General features: G+C 42.1%; 1 protein-coding gene and 1 pseudogene across 1 annotated transcript in view; one reads left to right on the forward strand and one right to left on the reverse strand.

Moving 5' to 3' along the window:
• The first annotated feature begins 324 nt into the window (after nt 1–324).
• The window catches only part of MBTPS2 (membrane bound transcription factor peptidase, site 2), a 60,344-nt gene continuing 44,395 nt past the window's right edge, over nt 325–16,273 (forward strand). Inside the window, exons 1-3 of the mRNA XM_075539509.1 lie at nt 325–594; nt 4,450–4,598; nt 5,866–6,073. Of these exons, the coding sequence (XP_075395624.1) occupies nt 520–594; nt 4,450–4,598; nt 5,866–6,073 (432 nt within the window). The 5' untranslated portion in view covers nt 325–519. The remainder of the gene's footprint in view (nt 595–4,449; nt 4,599–5,865; nt 6,074–16,273) is intronic.
• On the reverse strand, nt 7,394–8,067 carry LOC142434405 (U1 small nuclear ribonucleoprotein C-like; annotated as a pseudogene).

The following is a 16,273-nucleotide window of genomic DNA, read 5'->3' on the forward strand; positions in this document are numbered from 1 at the left end:
GTTCAGTATGAGTGATTTCACAATGTGTGAAGTACATTCCAGTAACAAAGCACACATATAGGTAACTAAACTACATCTGGCAAACTATGGCGGGGTGGAGGAGGCACCGCCGACGGCGATTGCAGCTGACCCCTCCCACGCCATCAGGGGCTTCAGAACAGCAACTCCGAGAGCCGCGCCGTGAGAAGGAAGCGCCGGCCGCAGGGCGGGCCAAAGCCTGAGAAATCGAAAGCGGACCAATCATAGGAGAGCTGAGATGGGAAGTCCCGCCTACACAGAAAGCACGGCATGAGTCACTACACTGCGTCCTCGCGCCGACTTCCGGTAGGCGGAGGGCTGGCCAAGTACCTCCGCCGGAAGAGTGCGGAGGGAAACCAGGCCGCCGCCAGCAAACACCCGGCGGCCGCTGGGTTCCTGCGCGGATGCCGAGCTTCTAGGTGCAACCCCGGTGGGGGTACTTTCGGATCGCAGGGAGACGCCGGCTTTCGGCTTCGCACAGCTGCGGCCTCCAACGCCGCCATGATTCCGGTGTCGCTGCTGCTGGTGGTGGTGGGCGGCTGGACTGCCGTCTACCTGGCCGACTTGGTGCTGAAGGTGAGGGCCTTGGGCTGCAGACCCAAGCCCGCGCGGCTCAGGCTCGGCGAACAAACCCCTGGTGCCCCCAGGTCTTCTTTTCAGCTGCCCCGGGTCTCGGCCTGGAAGCCACGTGGCCTTGCACACGTGCGGCCTACGGTGCAGTGTCCCGGCCCGGTGGAGTCACTAAAGCAAGGTCCGCGGGGAGAGGGGTGTGTGGTGGCCAGCGCGGCTGTGGCTGCCGCCCTCCTGAATCGGGGCTCTGCCTGGGGTCGCCAATGGCGGACTAGGGGCTCTGGCAGATGTATGGAGGAAAATACAGCATCTGCTTAGAACAGGGCTTCTTTTTCTTCCTTGTCTCTAAGGTCACTACCCTGTAAAGATCGGTATTGGAATGAATCTGAATCAAGTGATTTTGAGCGGTAGTTTCAAACTTGATGGTCTGACCTGGTTCAAATGTGTGTTCTGATTCAGCCAGCCAGGGGCGGGGCCCCGAATCCCGCATTGCTAGCTCTAGGACCATACTTTAAAAGAACGGCCAACCCCAAACCAAACTCAATTGCCTTCAAGTTGATTCCGAGTCCTCGTGGCCCTATCGGACGAGGTAGAACTGTTCGCGAGGGGTTCCAATACTGTAAATCATTGGGGGAGCCAGCTGCCTCCTCTTTCAGCCGTCGATAGCTAGTGGGTTGGAGCCGCCGACTTTGTGGTTGGTAGCTCAGTGCATAGCCCGCTACCAAGGATTAGAGAACTAGTTTCCAAATGCTTGTACTCTAATCTTTGCCCCCTGTATCACCTTAACATCTCTTTTTCTACCCGCCACACCCTCCACTGGAAGGGCAGCAAATCCAAGCACATACATCTAGCAGCCTATTGGAATTGAATGGGAGTGGAGGCGGGGCCAGGAACCACTGTAAACTCCAAACTCACTGCCAGTGAGTCAGTGTCAGCTCCTAGAGACACCACAGGACTGAGAACTGCCCCTGTGGGTTTCTGAGACTCTTTATGGAAGTAGGAAGGCGGCTAGTCTTTCTGCTGCAGAGCGGAATGGTAGTTTTGAACGGCTGGCCTTGCGGTTAGCAGCCCAGCGCGTAAAGAGGACTAAACGAATCATGACTTCTCAAATATTGAAGAAACATTCCAGTTGTGAATAGTAAAATCTTAATGTTGTGAAAACCTTTTTAATGGACTACTATCATTTGGCATTGTTTGGGATTTAAGAGTCAAGTCAAATGAGGCTTTGTATAGTTTTCTTGCCTTCCTTTCTTGGGAAGCAGAGAAGATGATACAGTGTATTTAAAGCAAGGGCTTGGCTCTTCTTCTTGGTAGCCAATAGGCTCTTTGGGTCAATTACTCGACATGCCTCAGTTTGCTTATCTTTAAAGTGGGGGTAATAATAGTAAAGATCAGATTATAGAGAGGATTACATTAATTCATTTTATCTACATACCACCTCTCTGTTCAGCTTGAGAACCAGCAGTGGAAGCTTATTAGAAATGCAGAATCTCTGGCCTTGCCCCTGAGCTATAGCACCAGAAGCTACCCATTTCCCCAGGTGAGCGTTGGTGTTTGAGATACACTGGTGTGAAGTACTTGGCATAGAGCTTAGAGCTCATAAGCAGTCCAAGCCAGTGCTGCTTTAAATAATGATTTTGTTGCTCCTGGTTTTTAAAAAGCTACGTGATGTCTTCTTGCATATGGGGGAAAGTCCAAAATAAAAAGATTTTAGAAACCACTGTAATCTCTGGTCAGATGTGTGAGATGATCAGGATGTCCATTTAATTTCATTGACAGCCCCTGCTCTCTAAGAGAACAATATTCTTTGAGCAAAACACCTGCTACTCAAAATGAAAAGGCCTGGATTTTCAGAGCCGACACTTTCATCTTTGTTCCTGTCGGCTTTCCTCTGTAGACATCTGTTGAAGGGGTGTGCAACTCTTTTTTTTTTGAACTGCCAGAAAACAAGGAGAATTTTAACACTTCCCCCAGAAACCTCGAAACAGAGACCTTACAGTACAGCTTCAGAGGCAAATGAAGACCTATATTCAAACTCAGGTTATTTTTCATAACTGGGATAGAGCTGAAGTATCCTAGGGAGAGAGAAGTTTCGTAGGTGGATGGGCATGAGCAAGACAATACTTACTATGCTTCCTCTTACTGTGGAAAACGGGGGGTCGGTATCAGGTATATAGCAACCGGGAATTAGTCAAACTTCACGGAAGAGAAAACGCTTGTTAGAGTTGCAAAGATGCTGGTATTCACCGACCCTTCCTCCCAACCGGAGAGACCGGAAGTCACTAAGACCAACAGCTGTAGATAAGTGTCGGACCTTTACATGATTAAAAGCAGCCTGTCTTTTTAGTGTTGTTGCTCTGAGGCCGAGAGAATGCCCTGGTTTCAGCTAACCTGACCTTACCCTGCATTGGTTGGGGTCTGTTAAAATGATCACACCAGACCCCTTTTCTGTGGTGGCAAGACTTCAAAACTTGTGCACTTAAAGCAGGACCAGTCTGAATGCAGACATGTTATACATGTGAAGTTCATGCCAATTTCAAAGACTTTGTGCCCCAAAAGTAAAGTATCTCAATTCTCTTTATATTAATTACATGTTAAAAGTGATAAAAATTGGGGTTAAAGAAATGAATTGAAATTAATTTTACCTACTTCACACTTTTTTAAAAGCCATGGCTCCTAGGAAGTTCAAAGTTACATTGTGGCTCACAAGGATTCCTGGTGACACATTTGCTTAAAGTGCAGTAGTTACACAATTTCATGACAACTTGGTAAATAAGAATGAAGGGATGGAGTCTAGCCCGTCAGTTTGTCAATCAGGTCACAGCCTGGTGATAACGCCTTGTGGGCATAGCCTTCTCATGAGAATTCTGGGAACTTCTGGAGGTGGGACACACTCTCTCTTTTTCTCTCTCTCTGCTTGTCATTTCCTGTTGACAAGCCACATGGAGCCATGCTGATGGCAGCCAGATCCCTGAAGGAGTTGCCATGTGGAGACCCACATCAGGGCTGACGTTTCCACCACCACTGGAGCCAACACTGGCTGTGATCTTCCTGCATTCGGCATCAGTGCATGTGCTGCGTGAGTCTAAAGAGGAGTTTATGGACTAGTATCGAACATATGCGCTAACATCAGACTCATGGACTTGATCTGGACTGGACTGGGATGTTTTCTCAATGTACAATTGTGCTTTGATATAACACTTTCTCTGGATTCGTTGCTCTAGTCAACCCAGTCTAACACACGCAGCTAACCACCAGGCCAGAAGTTCAAACCCACTGGTCACTCTACAGGAGAGAGATGAGGCTGTCTGCTCCCAATCAAGATCTAAGAAACCCTATATAGGATTGCTATGAGTTGGAATCTACTTGATGGCAGTGATCTTGGAATCTACTTGATGGCAATGATCTTGGAATCTACTTGATGGCAATGATCTTGGTTTGGGTTTATGTGGTTTGACCTCTGTTTATGTTGGACAATGGTGTTTAAGCTGGAATTAGCAAACTTTCTAAGTAAAGGTCCAAATAGTAAGTAGTTTAGGCTTTGTGGATCAGGCAAGTTTTCTGTTGCATATTCTTAGACGGATGGTTGGTTGGTTTATACCATCCTTTAAAAGTATAAAGCCATTCTTAGCTCATGGACTAGACAGAAACGGACCACAGGCTAGATTTGGCCCATGGGCCATGGTTTGCGAGACACTATCCTCAGCAGACCCTTTAGTCTTGAGATCTTTTCATTAATATCCTGAAGAATGAACATAAAATGTTACACTTGTAAACATTTCAATAGATACCACTTCATGATTTTCTCACACATATTGTTCTTTAAAATTGCGTGATGTGGAACCTTTCTTTCTCTTTCAGTCATCTGTCTATTTTAAGCATTCTTATGAAGACTGGCTGGAAAACAACGGGTTGAGTATCTCTCCTTTCCACATCAGATGGCAAACTGCGGTTTTCAATCGTGCCTTCTACAGTTGGGGACGGAGAAAGGCAAGAATGCTTTACCAATGGTACCTATCGTCTCTTTTTGCTCTAAATAATCATGATAGTGACAATGGATTTTGTTGTTTTGGTTTCTTTTAACAGAGGTATCTACCGCAATCATTGTTCGGTCTACTGAGTTTGAAAAGTTGACAGTAAAAGACTTTGCCGGCTTTGTATGATAGGACTGTGTCATTGTACTTTTGCAAACATTTAAAAAATTTTAGGTATCATAATTACAGTGAGGGGGCTCACAGTACTCTCTAGGATACCCTAACACTGACCAATTCTGGGTTGGAGTTTCTAGCATTGGGGGAGGGAAGTTTTCCAAAATTCCTTTTTGTTAGAAATTTAATTCCAAATGGAATAGGTAAATACCAACAATCAAATCATCAAAACGTTACAGGGCAGCACAGCAACAAATCAAAGGAAACAAACTAGAAAGAAATACCAAAGATCAAAAAAATCAGTGAAATAGAAAATAAACAGAGTAGAGAAAATCAGCGAAGCCAAAAGTTATTTCTTCGGAAAGATGAATAAAATTGATAGACCCTTGCTATAACTGATCACGTAAGAAAGTAAACAACAGTAACCAGAACTCAAAAGTGAAAAATCGGTCTTTACTACAGATTCTACAGGCATTTAAAGCAAAATAAGATGATTGTGAACAATTCCATAAATTTGACATTTGAGATGAAATGGCTAAGTTCCTTGAAAACCACAACTTATTAAAATTTAGCAGATAACATGGTAAATGTTATGTCATACTTTGCCACGATTTTTTAAAAAGTTTTTGTAAGTTAGCAGAAGTAATAGCTTTTTCCCAACTACAGAGGGACAACTTTTTAGTTTTCGAAGGGTAGAAGACACTATTGTTGTATCTTTCTCTGTTGATATTTAAACTCATGTACCACAAAGTAAAACTAAAATAAAAATGCAAGAAATAGCATTGGTCGCTGAAAAAGGTGGCTGTCTGTGAGGTGGAACAAGCTTTTGGAACTCTATGGGAACAAGGTCACAAGGAAACTTTGTAGACGAGTGAGTGAAAGATAAAAGAGGAGACACTTCTTTTATTGTAAACAATCTTCAGTCTTTAATTAGAGAAATAGAAATTATTAGAATGATTTTAATAGACAAGTGAACCTGCTTCATGAAATATGTGAAGTTACGGTAGGAAAGACTTGAGATTTGTTGCCATTATTTTGAAACTATTAAATGTGGCTATTTGATAAATGTGGTCGTTCATAAAATGTGGGAAATTGCCCGTTTATGAGATTTTTTTTTCCTTTTTGACAGGTTCAATTTTGGAATGGTGTTTGGCGTAATTGCTATGTTTAGCTCTTTTTTCCTCCTTGGAAAAACATTGATACAAACTTTGGCACAAATGATGTCTGACTCTCCCTCTTATTCTTCCTCTTCCTCCTCCTCCTCCTCCTCCTCTTCCTCCTCCTCCTCCTCCTCCTCCTCCTCCTCACTGCACAACGAACAGGTGCTACAAGTTGTGGTAAGTACCTTCTGTTTTTTTTCTAAATATCCTTGTTGAAATATAGATGTATTTCCCTGTGTAGTATAACTACTATCCATAATATTGATGTGAAAATAAATTACCTTATTTTCCACAAAGGACAGGCCTGCAAATTTGAACATGTTTAAATAATGACATGAAGTGAAAGTGTGTGGGTGCGGCACACCTCCACATAGCCTGTGCATGTCTCATGACATTCCCAGAGTGACTCTTGTTCTCATTTCTCATATTTTGAGGCAATCCTATCATTCTTTTCATTTTTTAAAATCTCTGTGTAAAAATGATCTGAAAATTTTAAATTTGATCATAATTGTATAACAAAAGCATAAGCCTTAGTTTAGAAGTCATGGGTTGAGCTTGGTAGTCCTCCCAGTCATCAGAAAATAGTCAAAAGTGCATCTGTGTTTATTAATTTAAGATTGATAGTTGTGGTGTATTAGCAAATAGGCTTAAGTGAAACCATTAGGTTATGTGAGGTCTGTTTATTTCGTAGGAGCCCACGTGTATGCAGTGATTTGCTAACTATGAGGTCAGAAGTTCTGCTCTGCGGGAGAAAGACCAGGCTTTCTCCTCCCATAACCAGTTAGTTATAGTCTGGAGGGTAGAGGCAGCATCTGAACTAACTAACTGCACAACTCATTTTAAAAGTGATTTAGCCATGAGGGGTGTTCTAAAATTGATATGGTAAATATTGCACAATTCTCCTTGATATGATTGAACTATTGAATCGTCTGACATGTAAATTATGTGCCAATAAACCTTATTTTTTAAAAAACCGTTATAGTCACAGAAACCCACAAGGGGTCACTGTGAGTCAACATTGACTGATGGCAGAAAGTAGTGTCAGCTGAAGTCAGTAATACATTAAAACGCAGAGAGCACTTAAGTAAATACCACGTGGAGCAGCGAGGTGTTGTGTAGTTGAGGAAAACCTCATAATTTTAGTTACTTGTGAAAAAATATGGCCCCTGCCTCTCAGACTTTCAAATGATATGCTTTAACAAAAATCATAAATAAACATATAGCAAGGAATTCGTACAGTATTTAGTAGTAGAACAAATGGGTCACTATCGAGCCTCTTAACCTTTATGGATATGTGACTTAATGTGCATCTTGAGGTGTTAAAAGTGTTGCTATTCAAGGAGGTAAGAAACATGCTGATTTCAACTTTTTATAATTTTTTAAACATTTTTTTTGCTTAACTAAAAGTTAATTTTATTTTCACGTGTCACAATACAAACAAAAATCGTTTTGTTTTGCTTTTTGTCCACTACTCCACTCCAAAAACTATTCTCCTTTTGAGAGAAACGGGGAGCAGGTCTTCCATGTTGTGCTGTTAGAAAACATCCAGAGTCGCAGCACCAGCTCTCCGGGAGAAGGGGTACAAGTAAGAAAATTGATACAAGGAGGCTGTGCGTTGCCTTTATCTGTCTGGTCGCGTCATTCCTGGCCGAGTGGGCACCATCACAGGACGGGCTGGGGGCCGCATCATTGGGGGCCCAGGCATCATTGGCATGTGGCCCCCCATGGGTGGCCTCATTCCAGGAGTGGGTCCCACTGGCATCATCCCAGGAGGAGGAGGGCCCATCATTGGCATCATGGGGCCCCCCCCCTATGTGGGGAGCCAGCATCATCCCAGGGCGGGGAGGACCCGGGAGACTGGGGGGAGGCGGGATCATGGCCCCTGCTGGAGGAGGAGCAGAGAATGGAGAAGGAGGTATCTTTCCTTGTTGAAATGCAGCTGCTTTTAACGCCAAAAATTGTCTAACATTTGTTTTGTCAATCAGGCTCTGAGCCTGCTCTTCCATCCATTTCTGATAGTAGTCTCTCACATTCTCTGTGTGTTTCCTACCACTGCAGTGTGTCTTTCTCACAGATGGTGAGTCATGGGTGAGGTATGTATCGCAGTAGTCACAATAAAACTTAGGCATGTTGCTCGACCGACCGTTTGCTACTCCGTTCCACACCGCCCGGAAATGACCAATTTTTTAAACATTTTATTAGGGCCTCATACAACTCTTATCACAATCCATACATATACATACATCAATTATATAAAGCACGTCTGTACATTCTGTGCCCTCATCATTTTCAGAGCATTTGCTCTCAACTTAAGCCCTTTGTATCAGGTTTTTATAATATATTTTGAACATACCCCCAGCCAGTCCTATGGCTTTGGGGCTCGGCTGAAGGGGAGTCCCTCTGAGACATGGGGTACAGTGAATGGTGTGATCCTTTGCCTGGCCATGCCTACACAGTAGGGGATGCTGGACCCCTTTAGGTTTCTCGTATGGGCTCCAATACATTTCTTCCCTTTTGCTTAAAAGAAAAAATATATATGTGTGTGTTTGTTGTTGTTGCTGCTGTTGCACAGAACCCAATACACTCCCTGAGCTCCTATGAAACAAACCAGCTTCGCATAACCTTATAGTTTAACCTGCTCTTAAATCCTAGCAAAGGGCTCTTTCCGCTTCCTGTCCCTCACAACCTATCTAATATCTCTTTAATTCAAAGTACAGGACTTTTCCGAGTGACCTCTTAAGTGTTTTGATGCAAACTATAATGTGATAAATTGTATTCTTTGCATTACAGGCTCTTTATGTTGGTTCTCAGTGGGAAGCAATATTTATGTCTCCAGAGTTTGACAAAGGGCATTACCACTATTTTTTCTCTTTCCAGTGGCATATATATATATATATATATATATATATATTTATATATATATGACAACATGTTTGCCATTTCAACTTTTTTACATGTACAGTTCTGTAGCAGTAATTTTGTTCGTGTTATTCCATCATCGCTATCTATTTTTAGTTTTTTTCCCCATCACCCTTAACAGAAACTCAGTGCCCCCTAGCAATGCCGCTTTTCCCCTTTCCCCTGGCCCCCACTGGTAACCACTAAGGAACTTTGGTCTCAATAAATTTGCCTCTTTTAGATCATTCCAATAAACAGGATCATATCATTTTCCCTTTGTGTTTGGCTTAATTCCTTCAGCATACAGTCTTCAGGACTGGTACATGTGTACCAGTAATTTATTTGTTTGCATGGCTGAGTAATATTCTGTTTGTGTGTATACCACATACAAGGGGCATTAAAATGCACTTAAAAGATAATGGAATTTTTCCTGAGGTTTTTGAAGCTCTGTTGTCTTTTAGGAAGTAGAAAGTCTCATATTTCTCCCATGGAGTAGCCAGTGGTTTCAAACTACTGGCCTTAATGGTTAGCAGCTCAATTCATCACTACGATGCCACCAGGGGTCCTGTCCTGTTGTCTTTTTTTAAAAGAGGGGAAAAAAAGCACACCCTTATTGTAATTGAGTCCATCCTAACTCACTGATGGCAGGCATTACAGGGCAGAACTTCGACCCATAGCACTTTCTCAACCATAATATTTACCGAAACAAATTGCCAGGCCTTTCTTTCCTGGTGTTGTTGGTGGATTTGAACCGTCAAGCTCAAACTGTTTGTATGTTTACCACATCTTGTTTATTCATCCATTTGTTGTTAAATACTTGAGTTGTTTCCACTATTTGGCCAAAGTGAAAAGTACTGCAATGAACATCGGTATAAAATGCCTGTTTGTGTGTCCGCTTTCAATTCTATTGGGTATACACCTATGAGTGGAATTGCTAAGAAGAATTGCTAAGTGGAGTGCCAAGAAGAGCCATGGTGGCGTACTGGTTATTAGTTGGTCTGCTAACTGCAGGGTGAGCAGTTCGGAACCACAAGGAGCTCCATGAGAGAAAGGCACAACTTTCTACTCTCATAAAGAATTACCGTCTCAGAGACTCACAGAGGCAATTCAACCCTGCCCTATAGGGTTGCAATGAGTGGAAATTGACTCAATGGCAGTGAGTTTTTTGTTTATGGTAATGGCATCTTAATGTTTTCAAGAATAAATGTTTTCCACAATGACTATGGCATGTATAATCTCCCACCAATGAACGAGAGAATCCAATTTTCTCCCCTTCCTCGCTGACATCTGTTATTATCTGTCTGTTTTTTATTTTATCGTTTTCATAATGACTCATGATATTGAGCATCTTTTCACATGCTAGTTGGCCATTTATATGTCACCAGTGAAATGCTATTTCAAGTCTTTTGCCCATTGTTGTCCTTGAGTCATTGTCTTAGTCATCTAGTGCTGCTGTAACATAACTGCCATAAGTAGATGGCTTTAACAAATAGCAATTTATTCTCTTACAGTTTAGGGAATGGCCTTCTCTTTCTGTTGGATCTAGGGGAAGGTCCTTTTCTCCTTCCAGGATCTGTGGGACTGGCACCCTTCGGAGAAATCCGTGTGCCCTGGCATAAATCTTCCCCTGGGTCTGGGAGCTTCTCAGCTCAGGGACCCTAAATCTAAAGTTTGTGTCTCTTCCTGGCTCTTCTTTGTTAATGTTACTGAAATACCTCTTCTCTGCTCACTTCCCCCTCTGACTCTTGTAAGGTAAAAGATGTGACTGAGCAAGGATCGCACATCCCACCCTAATCCTCATTAATATCATTTATCATGCAGTCGTAACACAAAGGACAACTCGCTCCCCAAAGAGATCATAACTCTAGGCATTGAGGCTAGAATTTACAACGCCTAAATGTCTTGGATCATAAAATGGAAGACACCATAAAATAGTGGGAACCACGGCCTAGCTTAGTTTACATGAATTGGTGGAGGATACAATTCAATCTATGACCAATGTCTTTTTGTTAGTAAGCTATAGAAGTTCTGTATTATGGAGAGTGAATTCTTACCCAATATATGGTTTCCAAAATGGTTCTCCTACTCCGTAGGTTGTCTCTTTATTTTGTTGATCATGTAATTTGATACATGAAACTTTTAAATTTTGATGAAGTCCAAATTAGATAGTTTGTTTTTTTATTTGTCATGCCTTTGGTGCCATAGCTAAAAATCCATTCCCTAAACGAAGATCTTAAACATTTACTCTAAACTATACTCTCTCTCTCTCTCTTTTTTTATAAATCATTTTATTGGGGGCTCGTACAACTCTTACCACAATCCATCCATCCATCCATTATGTCAAGCACATTTGTACGTTTGTTGCCCTCAGCATTCTCAAAACAGTTGCTTTCCACTTGAGCCCTTGATATCAGCTCCTCATTTTTCCCCTCCCTCCCTGCTCCCCCTCCTTTATAAACCCTTGATAATTTATAAATTATTATTTTTTCCATCTCTTACACTCTCCATTGTCTACCTTCACTCACTTTTCTGTTGTCCGTCCCTCAGGGAGGGGTTATATGTAGATCATTGTGATCAGTTCCCCTGTGATCAGTTCCCCCTCTCTCCCACCACCTTCCCCTTCCCCTCCTGGTATCTCTATTCTCATTATGGGCCCTGAAGTTTTATCTGTCCTGTGTTTCTTGCTCTGATCTATACCACAGTACATCCTCTGGTCTAGCCGGATTTCTAGGGTACAATTAAGATCATGATAGTGTGGGGGAGAAAGCATTAAAGAACTCGAGGAAAGTTGTATGTTTCATCGGTGCTATGCTGCACCCTGACTGGCTCGACTCCTATACTGTCTTATAAGAGTTTTATGGTTTTAGCTCCTATGTTTGAGTTGTTGGTCCCTTTTGAATTACTTTTTATTTACAGTGTAAAGTATGGGCCCATAGTAATCTTTTTTCATGTAGAAATCCAGTTGTGCCAGTAGCAGTTGTTAAAGAGACCACTATTCTTTACTCCACTCAATGAATTTGATACGCTTATAAAAAATCAATTGGCCATAAATGCGTGGGTTTATTTTTGGAGTTTTAATTCTGTTTCATTGAATTGGGTCTATTCTTTTTTTAAATCATTTTATCGGGAGCTCATACAATTATTATCACAATCCATACATACATCCATTGTGTCAAGCACATTTGTATATTTGTTGCTGTCAGCATCCTCAAAACATTTGCTTTCTACTTGAGACCTTGGTATCAGCTCCTCATTTATTCCCCTCCCTCCCTGTTCCCCCTCCTTTATGAAACCTTGATAATTTATAAGTTATTATTATTTTGTCATATCTTACACTGTCCAACATCTCCCTTCACCCACTTTTCTGTTGTCCATCCCCCCCCAAGGAGGAGGTTATATGTAGATCCTTGTAATCAGATCCCCCTTTCCACCCCACCCTCCCTCTACCTCCTGGGTATAGCCACTCTCAGCACTGGTCCTGAGGGCTTCATCTGTCCTAGATTCCCTGTGTTTCCAGTTCCTATCTGTACCAGTGTACATCCCCTGGTCTAGTCAGATTTGTAAGGTAGAATTGGGATCATGATAGTGGGGGGTGGGAGGAAGCATTTAGGAACTGGAGGAAAGTTGTATGTTTCATCGTTACTACACTGCACCTTGACTGGCTTGTCTCCTCTCCACGACCATTCTGTAAGTGGATGTCCAGTTGCCTACAGATGGGCTTTGGATCCCCACTCTGCATTCCCCCTCATTCAAAATGATTTTAATTTTTTTTCTTTGTTGCCTGATACCTGATCCCTTCAAGACTCTGTGATCACACAGGCTGGTGTGCTTCTTCCATGTGGGCTTTGTTATTTCTTAGCTAGATGACCGCTTGTTTATCTTCAAACCTTAAAGACCCCAGACACTATATCTTTTGATAGCTGGGCACCATCAGCTGCTTGGGTCTATTCTTATGCCACTACCACACTGTTGTTGTATTTAAGGTGGGCGTTTATATATCAGATCATCATTTTTGCATTTAACAACTTCAGCAACTCCTCAAGCCTCCCAGTGACTTACCCTGCCCCCCCCCACCCTTCTTTTTCACACCCATCTCTATCTAGTAATATCTTCCCATTACCCAAGTTAACCCTTGTCTACCAGTACCACAGTTTTGATTACTGTAGTCTTCTATGAATTTGAGAGTTGCCTTTTTTTAATTTAATAAATCTTTTTATTGGGGCTCATATAACTCTTATGAAGTTGCCTTTTTTCATTTACACAAATAAAAACTGTTGGGATTTTAATAAGGATGGTGTCGTATTGGTAAATCATTTTGTGTAGAATCATTATCATAATATCTTCCAATTCATCAACATAGGATATCTTTCCATTCACAGGCCATCGCCTGGGCAACTCATAGGATCCATTACTAACTGTGCCATGAAGTAGGATTTGTAGATAAGTTAGAATAAGTGTCTGTCTCCTCTTCACACTAGGCCCAGTGCCTTGTCGTGGTGTAAAAGCTGCACATGCAGCAAGTGAAGGATTGTGGGGAAGACTTTGTTGGAAGTAGAGGTTGGCATAGTCATTTCAAAGTGGTTCAATTATTTCAAATCATGTTTACATAATAAGGGGCAATTAGGAATTCTCCATAAGTCGGACATTTGTAACCCAGAAACTCTCTGTATTCATTTGCGTCCCCTTAAATTTCTTTAGCAATATTTTATGGTGTTCAATCTAAGAAGTCTGTCACTTCCTTTGTTCAATCTATTCTTCAGTATCTTATTCTTTTAGATCCTTTGTATAAAGGAGTGATTCTCTTTTCAGACTGCTTGTTGGGGACGTCTAGAAGCAGAACTGCTTTCTGTGTATTGGTGCCCATTTTGTTCCGTGACATTAGTTGCAGCCCCTTGGACATAACCGCGCTCTTCCCACTTCCTTCCTGGCTTTCCTTCTTCCTTATGCCCCTTCCTGCCTGTTGAACTTTGATTTTTGCTTAATATGGTTGATTGTTCGCAGGAGCGTGCCCCTTGCAGGTGTTGTTGTTCGCTTAATAGATTAGTCTATTATTCAGTTGCAAGATTCTCTCCAGGAATGGGTACCATTCCAGCCGTGAAAGGCGTCTAAGGGCCTGGGCCTCTGGGGTTCCACCAGTCTCTATCAGTAAGTCTGTTTTGTTTTCTTATATACATAATTTTGGAATTTGCACTACATCTGTCTTCCCCTCTGTCCAGGCTCTTCTACTGTGCTCATGCTCAGAGTGCTCAGTAGTGGTAGCTGGGCACTAGCTCTTTCTTCTGGTCTCGGGCTTGTGGAGGCTGTGATTTGTGTGATAATGGATTACTCCTTTAGATGAATTACCTCTGTGTGTCTTCAATTTTCCTCAATCTTTTTTTTTAATGTTTTATTAGGGGCTCATACAACTCTTGTCACAATCCATACATACATCCATTGTGTAAAGCACATCTGTACATTCATTGCCCTCATCATTTTGCAAAGCATTTGCTCTCCACTTAACCCCTTGGCATCAGGTCCTTTTTTTTTCCCCTCCCTCCCCGCTCCCCCTCTCTCATGAACTCTTGATAATTCATAAATTATTATTATTTTGTCATATCTTGCCCTGTCCGACGTCTCCCCTCACTCCCTTTTCTGTTGTCCATCCCCCAGGGAGGAGGTCACATGTAGATCCTTGTAATCGGTTCCCTCTTTCCAACCCACTCTCCCTCTACCCTCCCAGTATCGCCACTTACACCCCTGGTCCTGAAGGTGTCATCCACCCTGGATTTCCTGCGCCTCCAGCTCCTATATGCACCAGTGTACATCCTCTGTTCTATCCAGACTTGTAAGGTAGAATTCGGATTTTTCTCACTCTTTGTCAGATAAAGGAAGCCCAATAGTTGCACATTAGAGGATACTCATAACTTCTTAAGACCTCAGTCTCTATGCATCAAAGTAGGATGTAAAACATCATCTTTATGGACTATATATGATCTAGTCAACCTGGGCGTCTCCCAAGACTATTATTTTTTTTTTTTTGCTGAGAAAAGTGAAACTGTTTGTCCCAAGACTTTTATTGCCAGTTTTAAAATAGTCTTTTTCTTGTCGAGATATCGAAGTTTTATATAAATTTCAGAGCTTATTGTCAGATGTCATTGATATATATTTTTTTAATCTGTAGGTTCTCATTTAACTCTTTCAGAGATGTCTTTTAATGTGCCTAAGTTTAATTTTTGCCAAGTCTCAGTCTAGTTTAGCTTCTCCTGTTGGTGAATTTAGGAGCCCTAGTTGTGTAGCGGTTAGTTATTGGGCTGCTAACCTCAAAGTCCGCAGTTTGAAACCACCAGCAACTCCATGAGTGAAAGATGAGGCTTTCTGCTCACATAAAGATTTATAGTATTGGAGCCCCCAGGGCAGTTCTACCATGCCCTGTGGAATCTCTGTGAGTCAAAATTGATTTGATGGCAGCAAGAGTTTATGAATGTTTCATTATATGTGATAGACTATATGTGACCCAAGTTAAGGCCCCTAAATTTGCCCCTGTTTTCCCTTCCATGTTCATTATAACTTTAGGTAGTATTGGCATTTTCACAAATTTGAGTGCTCCTATTGATTAGTATATGTTCTTCTGTTTCTGTGGGTATCTTTTGGCTCCTTCTAGTAGTGTTTTGCAGTTTTCTTTTTATTAGGATTTTACATTCCTGGTTAGATTTATTCCTAAGTATTGCATCTTTGGGGTGGGTATTAGAAACGTAATTAGTTCCCCACCCCCAAGAGTGCTCTTTCTAGTGTACAGCAGTGTTTTCCAAAGTGGGTGACACTGCCTTGGTAAGAGTTCTGGAATGATCCAGAGAGACCGCATACCCCAGGTATACCTATACTTTATCTTGGATTGTGGGATATAGTACAAACAATTTTAATTCCCAGGGAGGGACTGAGTAATTTTTTTTTCTGAAAAGGGGCAGTAGGGCAAATAAGTTCGGCCACCTATGGCGTAGAGGAATTGGAGTAATTTTTGTACGTGGCTCTTGTATCCCGCCCCTTTGCTGAAACCTTCTACTGGTTCCAGTAGCTTTCTTGCAGGCTCTCTGGGATTTCCTACACATAGGAGTATGTCATGTGCAAACAGGATATTTTTAGATCTTCCTTCTTCCAAATTTGTAAGCCTTTTATTTCCCTTTCTTGCCTTAATCCTTTGATAAGGTTTCTAATACAATATTGACTAGGAGTGTGAGTTATTCTCAATTAATATGGCCCGTCCAGCCATAATCCGTTACGTGATAGGTTATAATTCTAGATTTCATGTGCCTGCGACTATAGTCCCGTCTTCAAGGGCATTAGCTGTTAACAAACAAGACCAAATGAAATTCAGATCTGACCTTAGTAGAGGGTATGTTATTTTGGGTGCCTGGGGGTGTAGGAGGGGGAGAACCTAGCTGAAAAGTTCTGGTCATTTTCTTCTGGAAACATTTTGCCAGAGGCCCCAGGTTACATGTGCAT

This window comes from Tenrec ecaudatus, chromosome X (assembly GCF_050624435.1).
Source record: "Tenrec ecaudatus isolate mTenEca1 chromosome X, mTenEca1.hap1, whole genome shotgun sequence".
NCBI lineage: Eukaryota > Metazoa > Chordata > Mammalia > Afrosoricida > Tenrecidae > Tenrec > Tenrec ecaudatus.